Raw genomic sequence first — 24,326 nt, forward strand, 5'->3', positions numbered from 1 at the left:
ATTTCTAAGTTTAGGGACCGAGATGACACAGCTAAACAAATTTGAGGACCGAAATAACCCAGATGAATAAGTTTGAGGACCTAATTGATCGATTTGCAAGTTTAAGGATTGGTGTGACACAACAGTACAAAATTAGGGACCGATGATAAACTTTACTCTTTTCCTTACTTTCCTCATCCTTTAATGTGTCTAGAGGATCCATTATGAGAGATACAAGAGAATTTACACAGGTGAAAAACATTTACAAAAGAACGAGATTATAGTGTTGAAACATAGCGCTTCTCTCTCTCTAGCCAAATGAAGACGAGCATCAATAATGGCCTTGTTTGGTATTCTTTAAAAATAGTGCGCATGTTTCCCGAAAAGAAAATCTCGCATGCATGAAGTACTAAATGAAATCTATTTGTAAAACTTTTTTAGAGATGAGTGTAACTTTTCGTGACGAATCTAATGACGGTAATTAATCGATGATTGACTACAGTGATGATATAGTAATCATCCTCTAACCGCGCGGTCAAAAGCCTTATTAGATTCTTCAATGTCACTAGCGCGGGGTTTTAGAGTTGGTTTTATAAACTGCTTTTGTTTGACATCGTAATTAGCGGTCAAAATATCATTATTCATAGCACGCTAAAATCCTAGCGCGAACCAAACGAGGCCAACGTGTAGTCAGTGCTGGTAATGGGCTTTGATGAGGCGGCGCGGATCGGTGATGGTGCGGTTCCAGTGGCCGTCCGGCGCATTGACCGCTGCCGCTTCCCTCCTGTGCTGCTCCAGCATCGCCATCTGGCCCTCTGGCAGCGCGCAGAACCTGTCCCGCAGCTCCGCGGGCTCGATTCGGTCGTGCACCGCCCACCACCGCGCGTGCGCCTCGTCGCTCGCGAACCGCCGCAGCGCCGGCACGTTCCAGTTGCAGTCGTAGTCGCGGTAGCACAGCCACGGCTTGATGCCCAGGAAGTGCACCGCGTGCACCTCCGCCGGCTCCGCGCCCAGCACCCGCGCCTGCGCCTGCGCCTCCCGGTCCGCTTCGTCCCGGGCGTACTTGAGCGAGTTGGCGCGGCGCGGCAGGCGGTGCCACTGCCACCACGGGAACACCTCGTTCAGGTACCCCTGGTCGCCGCCGTTGTAGGAGTCGATGTCGTGGATGCCCGCCATGAGCAGCTCGAAGGTGCAGTTGCACGGCTCCAGCACCATCACGCCCGAGTTGAAGCGCGCGCCGCTGTTCACCGTCGCGCTCAGCTCCGGCGCCTCCTCGAACAGGAAGTCCATGCTGCGCAGCACCAGCAGGTCGGCGTCCAGGAACACCACCTTGTCGTAGTCGGTCAGCTGCCACAGCCGGAACTTGCTGTAGTTCCACTCGTTGTAGGCGCCGCGCGCCGCGCGCGGGTTGCGGATGCGCGGGGCCGGGCGCACCTGCCAGCCCGCCGTCGCGAGCGCGGCGCGCTGCTCGGCGCCCACGTTCTGCGCGTCCACCAGGGCCACCAGGTCGCGCGTCGACCCCGACTGCCGGATGCTCTGCGCCAGCGCGATGGCGCCGCACACGTAGGCGTCGGCGGAGTGCAGCACGGTGGCGTACGCCTGCCTGCCGATCCTTGATCTTGGCGCCGCACCCGGTTGTCCAGGTGGCGGCGGCCGGAGGGAAGGGACGGCGAGCTGGCAGGAGCCGACGGGCAGGTTGAGGCGGTCGCGGAGGTAGGCGGCGTCGGGCCGGTACAGCCAGGCGTGGGCATGGCGCGCGAGGAGGTGCTTGCAGGGGAAGAGATTGGGTAGTGGTAGGCACTTGGCCTCGCTCAGGATCAACACCATGCCAGCCTTAGGAACACTCGAGCTGCTGCCGTGGAGGGCGAGCTTGGCGGCGGAGAGCTGGAGGTGGAGCCTGCGCACGTCCCTGGACCAGCCTTGGCGGCGGCAGGGGAGCTTAACGGCGACGAGATCGTAATCACGAAGCGGCGGATCTGGATCGGGGAGGGAGGGGCAGCTGCTTCTGTTGCTGTCCTCGTCGATCCAGCTCGGGTAGAGGGTTTTCCAGGTGACGGCGTCCGCGGCAGGCGCCAGGCTCACCGCCCGGACGTCGGCGGCCGGCAACGTGCTCCTCCAGCGCGCCACCTCCGACGAGTTGAAGTTGAGCAGGCCTACTCTGACGATGCCGCTGCCAGTGTCGTCGTCACCGATGTATGACGAGAGGCTCCTGGCGACGCTCTCCCACTGGATGTCCCAGATGCTGTCCGCCGCGTACGGTCTAGCAGAGAGCTCCTCCTCCTCAGGGGCTGCAACTGCATCTGGCTCCTGCTGACCACCATGAGCTGCTGCTGCTGCTGCTCCCGTAGACGTCGTCGGGATGTCGCCACTTGGATGACTAGCAGTAGGAGGAGCACCCAAAAGGGAAACTGGAACCGTCCGTGGCAGCGCTACTGCCACTTGGACGACGACGCAGCAGCCGTTGCCGCGGACGAGCAGCGCCACGATGGCGCACGCGAAAAACAGCAAGAGCACCAGCAGCTTATGGATCCCACTCTTCTTCCGTATGCCGCCGCCGGTCATGTCGCTGCGCAGCCTCAGGTGGCGATGAAGCACTGAAATGAGGCACACAAGAAGGAAAAGACATTAAAGACCGTTCGAAATTTCGAAGCTGATGATGAAGATGGCAGTGCGAATGATCAAGGCTGGAACCTTTTCATATTCTAAAAAAAGGATGGCAGTGCGACCAAATTAAAATCGATATCCAGTAGAGATGCTTAATTTGATTGTGCTCTAGCAGCTTACTGATGGATTGATCTCTAGTTGGAGCTTGCAGCTGCATGCAGTGCAGCCCAGCAGCAGCGAGCTGCGTGCCTGCGTCCACCACGGCCGGGGCAGGCTGAGTGCCTTCAGGTAACGCATGTCCTCTGAGACTTTGACTTACATATGCATGTACTCCAAAAATGAAGGATATATACAAGTATATAGAGAGAGCTGTGTCAAAAAGGCCTGCACATACTGCACGACCTGAGACAAGAAACTGAAATCGATCGCGTTGGCTAGGTCAGCTGGTTCCTAGTTGGCTTGTACGTATAGTATAACTGCAGGGGACTCCACTTGGAGAATCCTCACGGAGAGTAGTGTGATTATTCGTCATTCTCTCTCTTTCTGAAGTAGTATGTTGTAAGAGGAAGCCATTTGTATTAGCTGTTGATGGACGGAGCACCACTAGTCATATATGGTAGCAATATTAATACTGATGGGCCAGCTATAGGTTCATCGACCGATCATATCCGACCGCTGAGAACCAACGTTGGGTGGCTCATCGATTGATCCGTCGTGTTGTGTCCGATCAGTGACACTATCTGTTTGGTTGCATACGGCAACTAGTCATTCCTGCTGAATTATTCAGGTTTACAGGTAAGGTAAATCAAAGTTCAGGTAGGCCTCGTATGCCCCAGTTTTTTTTTTCTTTTAAGAGGGAAAGGGAAATGTTCATTTAGGTCTTCCTATCTCCTCGTGCTTGCTGATGGGCGATCTTACTATTACTAATTGGAGGCTCCTTTGGAGGCTCCACATGAAGCCACCTAGAATCCTAGGTGGACACTCTAAAAAAATAGAGAAATTCTATAAATTCTCACAAAAATCAGAAACATCCGGCCATCAATCCAACAACTCTAATTATAATAACCATCGGATCTATTATCTTTCTTAATAAATTACTCACCTCTGCCATTATGAGAATAAACTAAAGTAACCCCCTAAACATATATCTAAATTAACCACCTCTGCCATTATGAGAATAGACTAAAGTAACCCCCTAAATATGTATCTAAATTATCCATCTCTGCCATTATAAAAAAATCTAAAGTAATCCCCTAATCTTTATATAAATTACCCACCTATGCTATTATAAAAATAATACAAATATCTCCTAATTTGCATATAAACTAGAAATGGTCGCGGCGTTGTCGCGTATGACCAGTGTGTAGGCTGTATTTTGCATCATATGTTTGTAGTTGATGCGGGCTTTAGTTCGTGCATAGAATATTTATTGTTTCAGATTTTCAGATTGCTCTCATCATTTCTAATCTTTTATCTTTACTGATTGCATGATTTTTGATAGGGCAATTTCAGGTGTTACAACCATGCTTGGTATATTTAAGAGTATTAAACAGCAAGCATGATTCTCCAGGGTGTCATCATTCAGAGTAGACCACAACATCTGACTTCAAGCAGAGTGATTCAGAAATCTTAACCATATGTATGATGGAATAGATCAAATGATTGAAATAGAGAAATATTATATTTGTGATAGGATTCATTGCATGAAAAAATTACTGATATCATATACGAACATGAGACAAATGAAGCTTTGTAAAGTAATTCCAATTGTAGAAATATCTCATGAATGCTTGTATCTTGACAAATATGTGCAATATATATGTTGGTGGCATTAATTATAGAAACTAAATGAGTGTAAGGTCTTTAGGTTCCAGCTTCTATGTTTGGTTATCATTACTCCAACCTTTCCATATATAAAGGCTCTTAGGAAAAGATGATGAGCTTTGTACAAGATAGGAAGTAGAGACTTATGCTTCGATGGACCTCGTAAGATTTCAATCCGTATGTAGTAAACATGGAACAGAAGTCAGAAGGTACATGAGTATATGCGTAAATGATGCTTAAAGTAACATCGAAGGGGCTCATTATGTTTTTTCCTAAGCAGAGGAAAAGTAATGAAATTTTCTTGTAGAATGCTGCAGCAGTCTTAACAAATGCCTTCGTTTAAATATCCAGATGAGAAAATTTTGAATGTTCTTAACTGCACATATGTCCAACACACCAGAACCAAGCATGACCTCCTCGATGTTCTGTGTGGTTTTTGCAGATGCCTCCATGAAGATCAGGCCATGTTCGTTTGCAAACTGCACGCCTTCGTCGTAGCTCATTGCACGCCTATGAGACAGATCACATTTGTTCCCAATCAGCATTATCGTCATGTTGGCGTTGGCGTGCTGCCTCACATCCTCCGGACAGCTCACGAGGTGATTGAAAGTCTTCCTTGTGGAATCAATCCAACATGGATTCCAATGGTACTATCAGCATGATTCAGGTGAGCATAAAAAGACTGCCCAAGCAAACTTTGGGATGTAATTACCTGGTGATATCGTAGACCAAAAGAGCACCAACGCCGCCCTCTGTAGTATGATCTAGTTATGGACCTGAATGATTCTTGGCCTGCTTGTAATGTTAAAAGATAATCGCATCAGATCGGATCGATGATCCATGTGGTCACGTGGCCATTTCATATAACAGTAGCTCGAACTGAAAATTGGCCTAATGTGAGAATGTTTAGCTAACACGAATTTCACCAGCGTGGGGGCGCCTGACAAAGAACAAGGAATATCCATTATATTGCAACTTTAGAGCTCAGCAAGCCGCAAGGTTTTCATCATGGAAGAAAATTATGCCATAGCAATTGGACATCCTAAATACCAGTTTGCGATCATACTCGACCGGTCAAGTACATGATTAACCAGGCAAGCAGAAATGGTAGGATATATCCTAGGAGTAGTAAAACAATCTCTAGCAGAAATGTGAAATATTAACTATCAAATATGTGATATGTGTATTGTTGAAAACAACTCATATCATGAGCTCAGGAAGGTACCAGCAGTACCAGATCATAGACTTGGCTGCCAGCAAGGCTGTAGGTGCAAAGACAAGCGTTGTCCAGGTGAGCTTTAGTGTCCTTGTCATTCTTCATACTCTCCAATTCATCATCATCCTTGTTTGGCCTGTCATGACGATGGGATGATAGCCTGAAATACAAAATGGCATAGGCAAAAATAATCATTCACATATTATCACACCAAGAAGCAATCAGTTTTTAGATGCAGTCTACAGTAAAGAAAACAAGTTAGCATCAATTGACAGGAAAGCAAACTTCCAGGAGGTAAGCTAGAAGTTAATCCTGCTACCTAGGTCCTACTTCTACAGTTGCTGGACCAATCCACTTTGATATACAAATGAGTTGTAGATCAGAGTATGATCCTTTGTCAAACGCAGCAAACACATAGAGAAGGAAGGACCAAACTGCTACAGATCCACATCAAGGAGCATTCAAACGTGATGCACAACCAGTTGAAGGAGCTAGATATAGTCATACAGAAAGCTTTTAAGTCAAGGTATTTTTGACAGATGTCTAAATGTAACAGTTGCATGGGTTGAACCAATGAGTGATCCAGATGAAGAGATGCAGCAGGTTTCATTCTCTCCTTTTCTCACACACTGCTTTTGCCACTAATCATTATTCATCCCTGGAAATCATGCAGCAGATGAATGCCCCATTTTGTTAGATCATTCCTTTTTTCTCGTGACTTGTGCTGGGTTCCCCTCATTGATGGTCCTGCAGTTGATTAACAAATCACACGACAACCATTTTGTTATAATCTTCGGACCACATGTATTTCTATATTTGACATAACTACTTGTTCTATTTGAACTCGGTTTTATACTTAACAGAGCTGAACCTTGTAAGCATTTGGTCGAGCATGTGGTGGGCGCTGAGTGCTTGCCTTCTTTATGGTGGCAGCGATGCTCAATTTCTTCCCCACGGCAGTGAAGACATGGCGTGAGGAGGCGGCTGCTGCTACCAACGAACGAAGGAAAGTAGCAACAGAGGGTGGAGAGAAAGGGAGGCATACGCACCGTGTCCCAAATCTGGAGCTCGATGGTGGTCATCCGCGCCCCGAACTCGACGCCGATGGTGAGGACTGAGGTCGTGGACAGACTGGAAGCGCTTGTCGGTGAACTGCAGCAGCAGGCACAACTTGCCAACGCCTGCTTATTGCGTCGCGTCGCAGGCAGCAGCGGCAACGCGTCGGGCGAGCGCAGGTCGGTGGCCGGCGGGCAGGCAGGCGGCAGAGGGCAGCGGACCGTGCGACAGGCATAGAGCAGAGCGCGGCAGAGAGGAGGAAGGGCGGCGGCCAAGTGGAGGGCGAGCCGCGTCCAGACACGGCAGCTGCCGGCGGCGCAAGAGCACGGCCCAGGCGATGCCAGGCTAAGGAGCAACGCCGGGCCGCGCGGCCGGGGGAGGCCCGTCGGATCGGCGCGGCTGTTCGGTGGTCGGCCTCCGCCGGCTCGCGTGAGCCACCGCGCCGTGGCCTCAGCCTGGCCGCGCGCGGGCCTGGGGCCAACGCCTGGCTAGCTGTGCACGCCCCGATTTCTGCCTCTGTGCACTGGGGCGCCGCGCGGAAGAGGAGCAGAGCGAGCCAGCAGTCCGCTGGGCGAGCCGGGAGCGGCAGGCGGAGGGCGCGACGACGGGCTCGCGAGGCGCCGGGACGTCGCGGCTAGTCGAAGGCTCGAGCAGTGGGGCGTAGCTCGAGGAGGGAGGCGAAGGGCGGAGGCCGGCGGGCGGACCGGCAGGTGGAGGGCACAAAGGCGGGCTCGCGAGACGGCGGCGGCGCCGATGTTGAGGAGGAGAAGGGGAAAGAGGAAGAGAGAGAAGGACCGCGGGTTGATTTCTGTGAAGTCCGAGGACTTTTTTACAAAATGGCCGGGATTCGCCCGATCTGAACCGTGCGCGCGTCTGATCCAACGGTCGGGAAAAAACGGACGACGTGGCCACATTGGTTGGCCTTCTTTTGTTGCAGGAATCGTATTTAGAGATTATCCAATTATGTCATTATTATTATAAATTAAATTACTCATAAATCTGAATCTAAATTATATAATTATAATAATGTATTAAAGTGCATCAATATAAAAAATTAAATTACTATTTCTATCATTATTAATATATTATTTATATAAAAATACTACTCACAATATATGTCATCATATATTTGTGTATGATAAGAGATAAGAATATCAATTCACAACAAATAGTTAAACTAAACATATATTGAATACATATTGAGGTATGATGCAAAATGAAATCTATTGCAACAAGATAATGACAAATATATATATTTTAGAGTATGTATTCGAATATTTAATAGATGAAAAGAGCGTGGTATAGATAATAATAATTATTAACTTCATTCTTATATTAATAAATTAGTCCGTGCGGGAGCACGGATTGATAGACTAGCTGAGACAAATGCCTCTCACCACCTCGTCCCATAACCATACCGAGATGACAAATCAATCCATTGGTATGTCCAAATCAGCGGAATTTCTACGCCGGATCCAGTGTTCCACTAGTTCCCGTATGTTGTCCCATTAGGTTCATCAAGCCATGAGCCTCAATAGTTCAGATACAAGGTTCCATTAGTAAATTAGCGTTGCATTAATTTGAGTGTGCTGTTCCATTACTTTCTTGTGACTGTTCGTACTAGTATTTTATTGGTGGTCTGAGATCAAGGTCCAACTGTCCTTAATAGGATTTAAGACCTGTTTGAAATAGTGGGATTACTATAGGGAAGTTAGGAATTATACTTTGGGCCGATATTTATGTACTGACATCCTGCTGATCAGTTCATATGCCCCTATTTCAGACTGTCAATCTGTCATTCGTATGTACAGAACAGTAATGACATTTTTAGAACTCTATAGTGTTCCATGACTAGCTCACCGATTTGCTCATACTTGAACAAGTGATGGCCCTCTAAAATCATACTAGCTTGTCTTGGTAGGGAATGTTTCTTATATGTGCATGACACTAGGTGAATTCTGAATTTCTGGTACATATTCTGCCATCAGCATTTCCCGCATCAGTAACCAATAACCATGCTCATTATGTTTCTAACTTTGGTCCAAACATGTAGGGTGACTGGATTCATATCTGAATTGCAATGTTTGCAGAAATTACTGAACTGTATCTGCTACTCAAACAATAGCAGTCTTAGCATAAGGATTGTTTCTGTAGATGTAAAGTATATTGCACAGCAATTTCACTGAATTCATATGCGTCCTGTGGAATTAGCATTAGTTTCCTGCATTTGTAACCCTAATAGCCTGCCTGTGAAGTATTGTTAGCAGCTTTCTGTTTTTTTTAAGAACTGATATCTACTATTCATGTAATTCAGAAATGTTAGTGGTTTTGTACTGTTAATGTGACGACATTGGAAATACTCCTTTACCTCTGATAAAATTAATGGCAGTGGTATCGAGACGGGCTTTCATAAGGGAAAATCGAGACAGTGTTGTCGAAACTGAACTTTATCCCTCCCCCCTCCTTGCTCAGGAAAAGAAGTTTACTCAATTGCTCGGTCATTTTTTCGAAAGGAAATTGCTCAATCAGTTTCAAAAGCCACTAGACGCTTTCAAATATTTGGAGAGACATTATGTATGGAGGACATATGCATAGTAAGTTATAATTTACATTTTTTAATCACACTCCCATTATTACAATGGCCACTAACATTTAAAAAAAACGAGACGGGAAGAGGTAGACCGCCTCCCCGCATTGCACTAACATTACAATGTAACAATCGCCACTAGATGCCAAGGAGCTCATGGCGCAGTGCCAAAGGCAATTGGCCGGGAGGGTCCCGCCCAGGGTTCGAACCCTAGGTGCGGCACCTTAAACTTCAAGGGTCTTCCTTGGGGTATCTCTTTCAAAAAAGAAAAACAATCGCCACAAGATCAGTTGGTATATTTATATGGTGCAATATTGAAAATCTTGCATTCGCATCATTGTTACAATGTCGTGATGCATTCTCACAACTGATGAATATCTTCTGATATGTACAATCTTCACTTGCTGTCACTAACTTTTATCAACGGTTTATCAAAGTTGCCTCACTACCTGCGAAGGTTCTTCTTGTTTCAATTTCATCCAGTGTAGCCAGCAGCAACTCTCTATTGGTGGCAGGGGTGGAGCTACCCTATCGGCGGGGTGGGGCGGTCGCCCCAACCGGCGGGCTCGTCTCAAGACCACCGTTTTTTCTAGCCACCCATGCCCTTCGCCGTGCTCCATCAGGCCTCCATGGCTCAAGGACGAAGCTAGAGCGGGCATGAGCAGGGGCGGATGCACACCCCGGGCCACCCGGGCCATGGCCCGGGGTTCGGCCCAAATTTTTTTCATTTTGCAGTAGCTTCTACCTCTGGACTTGGATCAATTGCTGAAGGACTTGGATCAATTGCTGAAGAAGAATAAATATATTACTTCGCGATGACGCTTTTTGTATGTTATCTATCTTTCCGTTTATATTTTCATGTATCTTTTGAACTGTGAGTTTGTGGACGTCTATACTTAAAACTCGGCCCGGGGTTCGACTCAATCCTGGTTCCGCCACTGGGCATGAGGGGGGGGGGGGTGCACCATTAGCACTACATTGCTCAAAGCTTGCTCGGTGATGCATAGCTTCTAATTTAGTGGGTGCATAAGTGGTGAAAATTTGATTGTGTAAGTAATTTTGGCTTTTTTCGTGGGTGCCTGGGCACCCAGTGCCTTCTACCTAGCTTCGCCCTGATGGCTGCCTGCAGGTGCGAGATGGAGATGAAATGAGCAAGAAGAAGGCAGAGTTGCAGGTGGGCTAGATTTGTATCCATGAGCCAGCACTGCCCAGCACGAAATAGCCGCAGCCGCCCAGAAGCCAAAGCCCAATACTACTATCACTTGTTCCGGTCTTTAGACTCCAGGACTCAACACCCCTCGTCTTCCTCTTCGAGCCGCAGCAGCCAACAGTCCAAGCGGCGGTGGCGGCTCCTCTTCCACTTTGCGCCGCAGCAACCGGCAGTCTAAGCGGCGGCGGCGGCGGCTGCTGCCGTGTGCACACCCGGCGGTGGGGGCAGTGGGCTTGCGGCGAGCCGGCAAGGGCTTAGATGATTTTTAGTTCCTTAGTGCTTTGCTAGTGCCTAGTGGTATGTGTATTCTTATAAAATTCATCGTCATTTGAGGAATATGATCCCTTTATTATTACTATAAACTTTTAATAGTGTATTGGCGCAAGAACAATAAATTTATTCTTCAAATTTGAGGTAACATCCTAAAACTTAGCTTAAAATTTGTAAGATTGTGGTGTGTGAAGGCACTAATGAAGTGTGAATAGGTACATTTTTATATTTGGATTAGTCTCTCGCTAAAAGTAGCCTCACCTATAATAATTTGGGTTAATTGGATCTATACCATTACAATTTTTCATGTTCACTGATTTGCCATTACAATTCGCCTATTTGAAGATATGTTATTATAATTCATTCTTAACTTGAGATGTGACATTTTGTATGTATTTGATTCTTTTGGACCCACGTGCAGGCTCTAGTATTTATGTATGGACAAAAATACCCCTGCTCCATCTTCTTCCTCCTTCCTTCCTTCTCCAATCAGCTAGTCCATCCATCCGCCTGTGGAGGCGTCCACCCCTCCCCCTCGGCTTCTGCATGAGCGCGCCGCTGCGGCCATGCTCTCGCCCTCAGCCCTGCCGTGCTCCGCTGCCATCGAATCGGACCTCGCCACTGTCTAATCGGAGCTTGCCTCCTCAATCAGCTTGTTCATCGTCTTCACCTTGCTCTCGTGCTAATCTTCTTCCCCTACTCTGTTTTCCGCGCCTGCAGTACAACGAGATTCTTGGCATGGAGGTGGCGTGGAACGGGTGCAGGTGCATGACTTTCTATGGAGCCTTGGCAAGTTGGAGCGCGTCTACACGGCGAGATCCACCTGCTCCGATCGCTCCGCCACCATGGACAAGACAGAGAGCAAGAGGATGCTGCTGGGGCTCCTCGCCTGCATCAGCGCGCCCAAGGGGAAGAGAGAGAAAGAGGAGATCAAGGCGAGCGGATAGTGCAATCCGGCTCGGCGGGTGGAGCAGAGCAAGAGGAGATCGAGGTGACGCAGGAGACTTTTGGGTCCGGACAGTTTGCGGCCACGGATGGTTCTGGCGGTTGTCGTGGTGTCTGCGCTGCTCGCGGCCGTGCTGCTCCTGCTTGGGAGGGGACTGGGAGCGGGATGCAGGGTTGGGCGGCGGGTGCGCGCAGTAGCTCGACGGCGTCGGCGACGGCGCGGGCTTCGCCTGCCTCCACGCCCGCGACATCATCCAGTCGAGGATTGAAGAGCGGCAGCAGCGATGCCCGCGCAGGGTCAGGCCGGGCGGTGACCACGAATGGTGCGGAGCACGGAGCATGACGGCGGCGGTGCACGCGTGAGGCTCCAACAGAAGAAGTGGATTGGGGAGGAAATGGAAGAAGCTGGTGACATGTGGGGCCCATGAGCAAGTGAACGGAGGAAAGAGATGGAGCGTGGGTATTTTTGTCCATACGGATATACCAGAGCCTGCACGTGCGTCCAAGAAAATCAAATACGTACAAAATGGCACATCCGAAGCAAATAACGAATTGTAATGGTATATCTCCAAATAGGTGAATTGTAATGGTAGATCAATGAACTTGCAAAATTGTAATGGTACAAATCCAATTAACCCTAATAATTTCATGGCTCTGCCACTTGGTGCTGTACCAAGTCATGGTTGACTAGCATAAGCAAAATCAGGACAAGATGATTTTTTTTTTAAGTAAAGGACAAGGTGGAACTGAGGACACCATCATCAGAAAGATAAGCCAAAAATTGATCTGTCCCGAGATCTTTGGTTCCTTATTTGGACTTCTCACTTAACAGTGTACGATTTGCTCGCAACTGGGTTGTTTTCATACATTGTTCTGTGACAAGAAACCATATGATATGTTTTTTCCCTCCCCCATTAGTTGTTGTACTCTGGTAATTTGACAAAAACAAACGCGAATGCTCACATACTTTTCTGACTTTCCCTACATGTGATAGCTTATCACAGCAAATCAGTACTGAAATTTGCAATAGAATGTGCAAATAGGAATTTTTGGGAACTGAAATTGCATAGTTTCAGACACACACTTGTATCATAGTTTTTTTTTCTGCCTTTGCATCATCTTGGTATGGTTCAGCACTGAAGTTGAGGAAATTCTACTGAACTGTTATGCATCTGAGCTTCGAATGGTTCATTCCTGCCTCTGCATTTGCATGAACCTGACATTAGCATTTATTCAAGGTATTACTAGTACCTGATACAAGGATAAAACATGAGTACCGCTTAATATATTGCACGGAGAAATGAATGTGCACTTGCCAATTGCAGTCTAATCCACAGCATGCGTTGGCAGTTGAGTACCACACTAGCTCGTATCAGGACCAAGGCATTTAGGACACTACTCTGATGCAGCGGCCATATGTAAGCCTGGCATATGCAGAAATAGCACATCAGAGTTGAACTCAGGGTTTTTTTTTTACAACAAACATCACATATATTAATTAGCAGCAAGATGCTGCAATCAGCCGAAAGGACTGAATGTTTACACGGTTCAGTGCTTGAAAGAGGTCGCACTGATGATTATGCATCCCGAAGGAGCAAACAGGCTGAAAAGATACAGCATGAGAAGAATTATGAAGAGTAGCCTGTCTAGCTAAGGAGTCGGCAGTAGTGTTGAGGGACCTGTGAATTTTTAGGATCTTGCCGTTGATTTGAGGAAGGGAATTCCTGTAGATCTGAGTAAAAGGCTTGGCTCTCCAATCTAGAAGGTTTTCCTGGTTGCTGGAGTTGAGAGGTTGTACTAATTATTGTGAATCTGATAGAAAGTTAACATTGGGAAAGTGAAGAGCCTGAGCAATAGTTGCAGCTAGAGCTAGAGCAGCTGCCTCTGCCATGAAGACAGAGTGAACATTCGGCCACTGTTGCCTTCATGAAGATAGATCTTGCTGCTTGTTCCTGCGGTATGAGAAAGAAAATGCCGAGTCCAGCAGGTCTGAAGGAGTGAGTGGCTTGATCCGGAGAAGTGGAGGCGTCGGTGTAGCATCTTATGCCTTCAATCAGCGCAGGTTGCGTGGTTCTGAAAGAGTTGGTCTGAAGAGGAGTTGCATTGTTTGTGGGGCCTGTGGAGAGAAGAAAACTGGTACCTACTAGTTGTTGGTGGGAAGGTGTTGCTTGGTCGTCATCTGATATATGAGTGGAGTTATGTGGTTCCTGTTGAGGTTTTGTGGATAGAAATGCTGCCACTGCATGGTGCACCTAGAAAGGAGTCCATTTTTTGCCCTGATATTTTCTTTCATTCCTCGCCTTCCAAATGTACCACATTGTGGCTAGGAATGTGACAAACTTGCTGTCGTCCAGATTGAGAGGCATGACCTGTTCTAAGGTTAACTGAACCCCATCTTGTTCATAGGGGAGATTAGTGGTAATAACAGAAGGAGATGAAGAAAACCATACTGCTCGGGGTAAGTGACATTGGAAGAAAAGATGAGCATCATTTTCGATTTTTCCACATGCAGCACAATTGAAGTCAGGTTGGGTAGAGTTTTTTGAAGCTTGTTCAGCAGTCGGTAGGGCTCTTCTATCAGCCTCCATGCAAAGGTTTTAATGATAGGAGGGAGGTTTTTCATTTTCCAGGCTCTTTTGAGGATTTGGTTGGTATGAGAGGTAATGCTTCTGGATCCTTGGCTAGGAACTTTTCCCGGCTTATTTCGGCTTGTTTTGACTTATTTCTTCTCACATGGTACTATTAAATCAGCCGAAATCAGCCGGCTTTTAAATCAGCCGAACAGCACCGAAGATTAATAATCTGATTAGAGGCTAAGTGGTTATAGATGGCTTTGGCGGTGCAAGTACCATTATTGGCCAGCTTCCATCTGAGAATGTCTTGGTTGTTGTTCGGGACAGGATGAAGCTTGGATATTTCGTTGACTGCGATGTTATCAAAGGTCTGCATAAGAAGATTATTGTCCCAATTGTGGCTATGAGGTAACCAAAGGTCAGAGACTGTGGATGAGAGGGGGTTAGTGGTGACTGGCAGAAGAAGGTGGTTGTGAATGTCCTCCCAGATGGGACACCAAGGGGAAGACCAGATGGAGGAGTTGCCTGCTTGAATTTGGAGAATGACATTGTTGTGAAGCTCCTTTTTAACCTGCATAATGGAAGACCAGAAAATGGACTTGGGCCCTTTATTGTTAGCAGTTTAGAAAGATTTATTGGTAAAATATTTAGATTTTAGAACAGCAGTAAGGATCAAACTCTTTTCAGTTGCAATGTTGTAAGCAGCCTGGATAATAAAACTTTTGTTGACTATTTCAAGATCTCTAATTCCCAGTCCACCATCGTCCTTAGTTTGGCAGATATCATCCCAAGATCGGAAGGGGATTGGATTGGTCGGGTTGTCTTTTTGGATACCAGTCCACCAAAAATTCCTAATAATAGTTGTGATTTTTGCAAGAAAGATTTAGAAAAAAGGACCATAGACATATAGTAGATGGGGGATAGAAGACAGCACAGACTAGATATACGTTAGTCTACCCGCATGATTCAATTTGTTGGCTCTTGCCGTCGTTAACTTACCTTTGAACTTGCCATAGATGAAATTATAAGCTCGATTGCGGTCATTGTGACTGAAAATGATGGGGTGTCTTAAGTGCTTGGTGTGAGGTTGAAGGTCCGGAATTGGGAATATATTCTTTATGGCTATCTTGGTATTGTTGTCCACATTTCTGCTAAAAAGAATGTAGGATTTTTGAAAGTTGGGGGTCTGACCTGAGGAATCACAGAACGCTTGTAGAATAGTCTTCATTGTGGCTGCCTCTTGCATAGTTGCTTGACCACACAAGATTAGATCATTTTGCGATATGCTTTGCCAAATGTGATGCAGCAGCCAGGAGTGCCGCTTCTTTCTTCTTCTTCTTCTTCTTCTTCTTCTTCTTCTTCTTCTTCTTCTTCTTCTTCTTCTTCTTCCTTCATTTCATTTTGCGAAAGGAGGAATGCATGACATCAAAGAAACATCTTTCCAGTACAAACTGGTTAGAGTGTGAAAGTCTTATCTACACAAACCGGGGTGGACTTATAGATAACTTTTTTAAGATGAGAATTGATTTTTTTTTTGGAAAAGGGAAACTTTATTGATCTTAGACAATTACATCAAGGTGATATAATTATATAAGACCAATCCTGGCATCTGCATAACTAAGATGCACACAGCCTATGAAAAAAAACAAAAAAAAGAGAACGTCATGACCTAAAGATCATGCCGCAACAAACTACCACAAGCGACTTCACCTTCATCTGCTTCGCAAACCAAAGTAGCTCTTGGACTATGAAGTAGGCTCTCGAGACAATGCCTCCAATGAGGAAATGGCACACGCACGTGCCGACATTGCAGTGAATTAGTAACAAGTACCACCACAACAAAGTCACACCGTGTTGCTTCCCCATTCTTACCAGGCCAATGCTTCCATATAGACCAGACTTGACCCACTTCGAACGGCCACGAACTCCAAGTCTGGCAAACCATCTGAACTCGTAACCTGAGATACCATGCTGCAAAGTTGCCACTGGGTACCCGTGCATAATCCACCGGGACAAAGTGCAGATGAAATCCGTCTTCGAGTAAGAGAATCCGCGAATGAAGCCAAAGTGACTCATGTCTCTTGGTCTATATGAAAAACAAAGCGAAGTTGAAAATGTCATCACCAGAAGTAGTTGCAAAGTCCGGAGCTGGCCCTTCCAACACCAAAGCCGAAGGCGCAACTGCCGGAGAGGAGTCACCACTAGAGGCCAAGCCGATGTCAGATCTGCATCCGGGGCCCCCGAAGCCACCCATCACGAACCACACGGAACTGCTAAAGCGGCCGGGCGCTGGGAAAAACGAGACCTCCATGCTGCGTCGGAAATGCCACTGAGATCACCCAAGAGGTCATCTTCAACTCCGTGAAGCCAGCGTCACCACGCCTCAATGCCTTCCGTGCAAGCCCCCCACCGAGGGCACCGTCCCCTGCCCCGGGCCTGCCGGATCCGGATGCGAACCCGACGCTGCCCGGGCCACCGCACCGACGGCAGCCGGCCTTGGCTGCAGCGAAGACCCGCTTCGACGGGATCCCACGAAGACGGGACCGCAGAGCCGGCGATGCCAGATCCGGATCAGCCGCGCCGCAGACCCGCTGGAGTCGCACGCCCGCCGCCGGCCGCGAGACTCCCATGCGGGAAGACCCCGAGGGGCCCGACCGCTGTAGCCTGTGGCTGCCGCCGCCGTCCTCGATCGCGCCCGGGCGGCCCAGCGACGCGGCGGCGCTGCCTTGCCCGCCGCGGGTGCCGAACGAGGGACCTCCGACTCCATGGCCACCGAATCCGGCAGACCCACTTGAAGCCGGCAGCCATTACGGGCCACTCGCGAGACCTCCCAGATCCTCGCGAGCCACGCCCATACGCGAGGAAAGAACCCCGCCGCCGCCGTCCTAGGAGGGACATGGACTTTCGGACCCCTGCTCAAGTAGCGGCGAGGTGTGGACGAGGTTGGGGAGGGGCGGCGGTGGTGTTGGCCTGGGTGCCGCCCGTGTCGCCCCTCGGAGGAGGGCGACGCCGAGGGCCTTGGAGCAGATGCTAATATCTCAGGTGAGAACTGATAAGTGGAAACAAAAATTAATATATTACTTCATCCGTTCTTAAATATATTAACACCGTGATGTGTGTGTGTGTGTTTTACCTTCAAGGGTTTCCAAAGATAATGTAATACCATTATTTATTAAACATTTCTTACAGAAAAAGGTTTTCAATTTGGAGGCTTAAGATGCTTAGCACTTGAAATTGCCAAAGCCACAAGGAGATAAGAAAGATTTAATGTTCCAAAAGAACTAAGATAATAATAAAAAAGTTGATTGATTTCTGTTTTGGCATAGTACCATTTGGATACTGTCAACTAGAAGCTACTTAAAAGACCAAGAGCACACACTCAAAACGTACTATTCATAACAAGAATATGATGGAAATGAAACCTCTCATAAATGAATTTGGCCTTATGTCCGTTCAGTTTTCCTTTCTTGTTTAATTTGTAGGGTGAGCAGCTCGTTGGTGAGATATTTCTCACGGAACTATTTCTCACCAACTATTGCTGCCAAGTCGATATTTTTGAACGAACTGCCAAGTCGATATTGGGAGCATCGCACGGTTCTAGTACGTGAAAGGTGAAGCATTCGACGAAATGGATTGGTTAGAGTATGGGCAACCATCCCGGTAGCTCGCAGTAGCAAGAAAGAAAGCGAGAGCTCTTCAAGGCAACACACACCCTGAGTTTTCTGCAGCAAAACCAGTGTCCAATACCTACAGCGCTCCTTACTTTCCGTTACCCTCTTGAAAAAAAAAGGTGCACCAACCGCGATTAGTTTAGTCGCTGCCAGCACGTTGGCTGAAGTGAGCAGCATTGCTAATGATTCTTGTTGAGCAGAATGGCCAACAAGGCAAGAAGTATGGACAAGAGCAACGCATTTTATTTGTCCACGACGAATTCAAAATCTTGCGAGACTGAACCACATTTAAATTTAAATTTTGGGCGCAGAGGAAGAAGAAAGCCTCTCCACACGGCTCGGGTGTGCAGTGGATATATATACTCGAGGGCGCCGAACACATTTCCCAACTCACCAAGAACAGCGCCATTTCTTAATCGCAGCGCCTAAACCAATCCCTCCTAATTATATCTCCTGCACAGTGGTGTTACCACCAGGTGTGGTTGCAAGCTTAAAACGCGCCGGCATGGCCACGGTGCTGGATGCCGCCGGTGTGTCGCATTTCCACCCCTACGCCGCCGCCGCGGCGGTGGCATTGGTCTCGGCGTACATGGTGTGGTTCTGGGCGCTGGCGCGGCGGCTGTCGGGGCCGCGGATGTGGCCGCTCGTCGGCAGCCTGCCCGGCGTCGTGCTGAACCGGGCGCGCGTCCACGACTGGATCGTCGACAACCTGCGCTCCACGGGGGAGGCGGCCACGTACCAGACGTGCATCCTGCCGCTGCCGTTCCTCGCGCGGCGCCAGGGCCTGGTGACCGTCACGTGCAACCCGCGGAACCTGGAGCACATCCTGCGCGCGCGCTTCGACAACTACCCCAAGGGCCCCATGTGGCAGGCGGCGTTCCACGACCTCCTCGGCCAGGGCATCTTCAACTCCGACGGCGAGACGTGGCTGCTGCAGCGCAAGACGGCGGCGCTCGAGTTCACCACCCGGACCTTGCGCCAGGCGATGGCGCGCTGGGCCAACCGCATCATCAAGTACCGCCTGTGGGGCATCCTCGCCTACCACTGCGACGCCGCGGCGAGCGTCGACCTCCAGGACCTGCTCCTGCGCCTCACCTTCGACAACATCTGCGGCCTCACCTTCGGCAAGGACCCCGAGACGCTGTCGCCGGGGTTGCAGGAGAACCCCTTCGCCAACGCCTTCGACTCCGCCACCGAGGCGACGATGCAGAGGTTCCTGTTCCCCAGCTTCCTGTGGCGCATCAAGAAGGCGCTGGGTGTCGGGAGCGAGCGGAACCTCCGCGAGAGCCTCGCGATCGTGGACCAGTACATGACGGAGGCCATCGCGGCGCGCAAGGCGACGCCGTCGGACGACCTGCTGTCCAGGTTCATGAAGAAGCGCGACGGCAACGGCCGGGCGTTCCCGGAGGACGTGCTCCAGTGGATCGCGCTCAACTTCGTGCTCGCCGGGCGCGACACGTCGTCCGTCGCGCTCAGCTGGTTCTTCTGGATGCTCATGCAGCGCCGCGACGTCGAGCGCAGGGTGGTCACGGAGATCGCGTCCGTGCTCAGGGAGACGCGGGGCGGCGACGCCGGGAGGTGGGCCGAGGAGCCGCTGGACTTCGACGAGCTGGACCGCCTCGTGTACCTCAAGGCGGCGCTGGCGGAGACGCTGCGGCTGTACCCGTCGGTGCCGCAGGACTCCAAGTACGTGGTGGCGGACGACGTGCTGCCGGACGGCACCGTCGTGCCGGCCGGCTCGGCGATCACCTACTCCATCTACTCGGTTGGTAGGATGGAGAGCATATGGGGCAAGGACTGCGCCGAGTTCCGGCCGGAGCGGTGGCTCTCGGCTGATGGGACCCGATTCGAGCCGACCAAGGACGCGTACCGCTTCGTGGCGTTCAACGGCGGGCCGAGGACGTGCCTCGGCAAGGACCTGGCCTACCTGCAGATGAAGTCCATCGCGTCAGCCGTGCTGCTGCGCCACTCGGTGGAGCTCGTCCCGGGGCACAAGGTGGAGCAGAAGATGTCGCTCACGCTGTTCATGAAGAACGGTCTCCGCGTGCACGTCAAGCCGCGGGACCTCGCCGGCTACGTCGTCGCGGCGCTGGAGGAGGCGCCGCAGCAGCTGGGAGCCTTTGTGATCCCGACCACCACCGCGGCAGCCGCGTAAGTCCTGGATGTGCGACGTGCCCACGAACATTGGTTTCTACTACGTTCATGCTGCCTCCTCTCAAGTTGTTCGGCCTGTCAAAGTCATACCGTTTCCCCCCTTTGAGCGGTTAGATTGTTATTGCTAGGTTTGTTTGCTCCTGTTGTCTACTACATGTGTACGTTTGTGTGAATCGGTTTTGTGTACTTTTTGTTGAGGTCTGTTGGATGAAAAAAAAGCTAAGCAATGGAACTTTACTTTGGTGGGTCTGTCTACATCCTGCTTGGGTGATTTGGGGGCTTCTACACTCGAGTGAATAGAGAAAGCAAATCACACGAATCAGAACGAAAAAGAAAACTGAGTAAAACAAAAGACCGTCTCACCCGAGCGAGGAAAATAACCAAATCACTCAAAAATAGAAAAACAACCACAATTGAGTGATTCTGAGTACAAATGTCACTCAAAATAAGATTTTGATACAAATAAATACGAAAAAAGAACTAAAATTTTGAAAATATAGCATAAAATAAAATTAAAAAATTTCAGAAATTTGGGGGCACCCTGTGTAATCCCACATATGCAAAAAGAAAAAATTACATATCAAACAAGCAAAAACTATGAACACATTGAGCAAAGTACTATGCTAATCCAACTAATTACACCCACTATATGTGTAACTTACAGTATTATCAATATAATTAAAAGGGATAGTAACTTGCAGTAGACCAAATACTAAATTCGCTTACTAGAATAGCACAAGTAATTTGAATATGTACCAAATACAAGTCAACCAATATAATTGCACCCACTTATATATTGAAATAATAGTACAATGAACATTGTAATTTTTTTATAAAAGCTAGTGGAGTTGTACGTGCCACAGGCACGTACTCCCTCCGTAATGGTATTATAAGTTGTTTAGGACAGCATTTAGCATACCAAGGAGTGATTAATTAGAGATAATTTTTCCATGTTTTCCCCTAATAAATATGATAGCGGGTGCATTGTAAGCAACAACATCGTCTCGGCCCATTGGCTAGCGCAACGCATCCCGAGGCAACTGGAAGTTGGAGTTTCTGGTTCGATTCCTCGCGTTGTGTTATTTTTGCACTTCGCCGTGTTTTGCATGGGGCGGCATGCTACTGTGCATGGACGTCAAACCGGTTGCCTGGGCGCACAGATATGTCCGTTTTTTTAGTTCTTGTTCGCCTCGGCGCACTGGTTTGGCGTCATGGTGCCCATTTTTTTCGGCGTTCGTTGCCGGGCGCGCTGGTTTGCCATCGCCGCATCCATTTTTTTTGGCGTTTGAAGCTTGCGTGCTTGCTGTCGCGCTAGTTTTTTCGCGGTTTCGTGCACGCTTGCGCTGGCCGCCCCTTCTCACACGTGAAGACCATTTAAACGCTTGGAGGGGAACTAGAACGTCGTGAACCAGCAGCACACTCGCTACAATGGCGGGGCTCGACTTGAATGCTCCACTAGAAGAAGAAGCGGATGCATGGCTTGACCTGAACATTCCAGTAGTGCAACTTGACATCGGTAAGTTTGCTTCCTTGCTGCCTTGCTTTTCGATTGAGTATGTTTGTTTTTTTTTACAAGTAGAACATGTTGTGAGGCTTCCGTTGACGATGACGACGATGACGCATCCTTGCCGGCGCTGGATGAGGACGACAGCGTCGATGAAGATGACAACAGTAATGCGTCTGTTATTTTTTTTATTGTACTCAATGCACGAACATTTAGATCTTTGCATGATTTCGCATCTGATATTAGTTTGAAAAGTCATACTACTACTATTTTCTTGTGTCATCTTTCATGTTCCATGCTTCCTTTGGACATGATTTGATTTGAACTTACCTCTAGATGAGTTTGGCGCGGTTGATTTTGATTTTGTTCAAAACATCAATGGTAAGTAAAGTTAGCTCAGTTCTAAAATTTTGGTACTACTAAAACATGACTGCTATTTGTTTCAACTCATGTCCACCCTTGTATTTGTTTCAACTCTTATGTTACATGATACTAATTAACGTTCTTTTGTACAACATGCTGATGAGCCTCCGGTTCAAGTGAACCAACGAAGGAAAGAAATGACAGAAAACTTTAGAAAACAAGTTTATCAAGCGTTGTTGGCTAGAAGCAACAACGGAATACTCCACAAGTAAGATACCCAAATTGTTGCTGATCAATTTGATCTCCACGTTCGGACAGTGCAGCGCATATGGCAGAGAGGTAAAATACAATTTGCAAGTTCTGTCCTGGTTGTGTTTTCTAGTCTAAAAAAGGGCAGAGTTGGTCGTAAGCCAATTCCTATTGATTTGGAAGCTTTGCGTGAAATTCCTCTAAAGGATAGGATGACCATAGGAGATGTTTGTGCCAAACTTAGGATTAGCAAATGAAGGGTGCAAAGGTATTTGAGAAGAGGTTTGCTTAGGCGGCACTCTAGTAGTATGAAGCACCATCTCACTGATGCTAATAAGAAGACTAGGTTGCAGTGGTGTATTGACATGATTGAGAGGGGGTTGAGTGGTGATCCAAGGTTTAAGGATTTTTTTTACTTTGTCTTCATTGATGAAAAATGGTTTTACCTCACCCAAAAATCTGAAAAGTATTACTTGCTCCCCGAAGAAGACGATCCACATAGGACTTGTAAGAACAAAAACTATACCCCTAGGCTCATGTTTTTGTGTGTTTGTGCTCAGCCGAGGTTTAGAGATGGGGAGAGCATTTATTATGGTAGAATTGGATGTTTTCCTCTTGTCACTTATGAGCCGGCTCAAAGAAGTAATGCGGTAACCGGCCGTGTCCGTGGAGATATGGTTATGAAACCCATTACAAGTATCACAAGAGATGTCATTAGAGAATTCATGATTAACCAAGTCTTGCCGGCTATTAGAGCCAAGTGGCCAAGAGAAGATGTGGGCAATCCTATTTTCATTCAACAAGACAATGTACCTTCACATTTAAAGTTGGATGATCCATTGTTTTGTGAGCATGCAAAGCGAGATGGTTTTCATATTCGGCTCATTTCTCAACCACCAAATTCTCCTGATTTCAACATTTTGGACTTGGGTTTTTTTCGAGCAATTCAAGCAATTCAATACCAAGAGCATGCAAAACTATTCAAGACCTAGTTCCAGCCGTGCAACAGGTAGTGTTCACACATGATTGATCAAATTGTTCACACATTTTTCATCATTCCAACAACTAATTTCATCACTGATTTTTATAGGCATTCATGAGTATTGTCCACGTAAAGCAAGCCGCATCTTCGGGACAGTAAAAACTGTTTTAATCGAAACAATGAAGATGAAAGGCAACAACTTTAAGATCCCTCACATGAAAAAGGAGACATTAGAAAGACAAGGCCGCCTGCCAACTTCTATCCCGTGCCCACCATCCTTGCTAGATGAAGCCTAGACTACACTTGCTGCATTGTAGAGGGAAAAAGCTAGTTAGATATTGGAAGGTTTCTGTAATTTCTTTTTTTACCATGTTGCAGCATGAACACAATTAGAATGTTTGTGCTTGTTATCTTATCGTTGTTGTGTCGTCATCCTTCCCGGCAGCGAGCTCACGTTGTTGCTTCACGTCGAGCATCTTGAGCACATGTGGATCAAATTTGACACTGTCGCCATGCATCACGACGTTATCCAGATCGGGAATGAAAACCTGACAGTCGAACTCCTTGAAGCCGTAAAACATGGCGAGGAGCATGTATTCCATGTGCACGAGACCGCAGCGAGAGCATGGCCACCAACGTGAGTGTGCACGATCCCATGCTTGGCGGTCCTCATGGACGGGATGACAGCGAGTGCAAACAAAAGCGCCTAGCGGCAATGAGTTCGGGACGAGCTCTGACTCCGGTGTGAAAGAGTTTGGGACGAGCGACAATGACTTTGCCGCGTCCATGGAGTCCGGCGCGAGCTTCTGCAACTCTGGCGCCAATGAGTCCGGGACGAACTCTTACTCCGGCGTGAAGGAGTCCGGGACGAGCGATGATGACTTTGCTGCGTCCATGGAGTCCAGCGCGAGCTCCTCCGCGGTGTCCATCTGCATGGAGCCAGGCGCGACCTCCTCCGCGGCGTCCATCTATGGCGGCGGCGGCATGACCGGTGTGGTGAGTGGCGAGCGGCGAGTCGGAGCCCACAGCGAGTGGCGAGTCGGAGTCCATGGCGAGGAGAAGCAACGGGCGAGGAAGGAAGGCAAGGCAAGGCGAGGAAGGAAGGAAGGAAGGCGAGCGTGCGGCGTTAATGCGGAGTA

The 24,326-nt window shown here is 48.3% G+C and overlaps 2 protein-coding genes and 3 long non-coding RNA genes across 5 annotated transcripts; 2 read left to right on the forward strand and 3 right to left on the reverse strand.

The window, feature by feature from the left end:
- Positions 1-669: 669 nt before the first annotated feature.
- On the reverse strand, positions 670-4,961 carry LOC120675062 (UDP-glucuronate:xylan alpha-glucuronosyltransferase 1-like). Its single transcript, XM_039956155.1, has 2 exons — positions 4,805-4,961; positions 670-2,573 (listed from the first exon to the last, which is right to left on the reverse strand). Exons 1-2 carry the CDS (start codon positions 4,959-4,961, stop codon positions 670-672), a joined length of 2,061 nt encoding a protein of 686 aa, XP_039812089.1.
- Positions 4,962-5,473: 512 nt separating this feature from the next.
- LOC120676855 lies at positions 5,474-6,834 on the reverse strand. Its single transcript, XR_005676011.1, has 2 exons — positions 6,673-6,834; positions 5,474-5,783 (listed from the first exon to the last, which is right to left on the reverse strand). It is a non-coding gene; the product is annotated as an uncharacterized LOC120676855 (long non-coding RNA).
- A 4,575-nt stretch (positions 6,835-11,409) lies between these two features.
- LOC120676276 lies at positions 11,410-13,878 on the reverse strand. Its single transcript, XR_005675749.1, has 3 exons — positions 13,371-13,878; positions 12,969-13,115; positions 11,410-12,891 (listed from the first exon to the last, which is right to left on the reverse strand). It is a non-coding gene; the product is annotated as an uncharacterized LOC120676276 (long non-coding RNA).
- A 4,450-nt stretch (positions 13,879-18,328) lies between these two features.
- On the forward strand, positions 18,329-20,344 carry LOC120676932 (cytochrome P450 86A1-like). The gene has a single exon (XM_039958279.1). The coding sequence runs from the start codon at positions 18,441-18,443 to the stop codon at positions 20,088-20,090; it is 1,650 nt and encodes a 549-aa protein (XP_039814213.1). The 5' UTR covers positions 18,329-18,440; the 3' UTR covers positions 20,091-20,344.
- Positions 20,345-21,759: 1,415 nt separating this feature from the next.
- LOC120675551 lies at positions 21,760-23,684 on the forward strand. Its single transcript, XR_005675390.1, has 2 exons — positions 21,760-23,214; positions 23,296-23,684. It is a non-coding gene; the product is annotated as an uncharacterized LOC120675551 (long non-coding RNA).
- Positions 23,685-24,326: the final 642 nt, after the last annotated feature.

Source organism: Panicum virgatum, chromosome 5N (genome assembly GCF_016808335.1).
Source record: "Panicum virgatum strain AP13 chromosome 5N, P.virgatum_v5, whole genome shotgun sequence".
NCBI classification, from domain to species: Eukaryota; Viridiplantae; Streptophyta; class Magnoliopsida; order Poales; family Poaceae; genus Panicum; species Panicum virgatum.

What these genes read in the sequence shown, in the direction of transcription:
- LOC120675062 (XM_039956155.1), bottom strand. Translation starts at nt 4,961, where the DNA reads ATGACGATAATGCTGATTGGGAACAAATGTGATCTGTCTCATAGGCGT. An exon ending in GGAGGTCATGCTTGGTTCTG is followed by an intron (nt 2,574 to 4,804) that starts GTGTGTTGGACA and finishes GCCTCATTTCAG; the next exon opens with TGCTTCATCGCCACCTGAGG.
- LOC120676932 (XM_039958279.1), top strand. Translation starts at nt 18,441, where the DNA reads ATGGCCACGGTGCTGGATGCCGCCGGTGTGTCGCATTTCCACCCCTAC.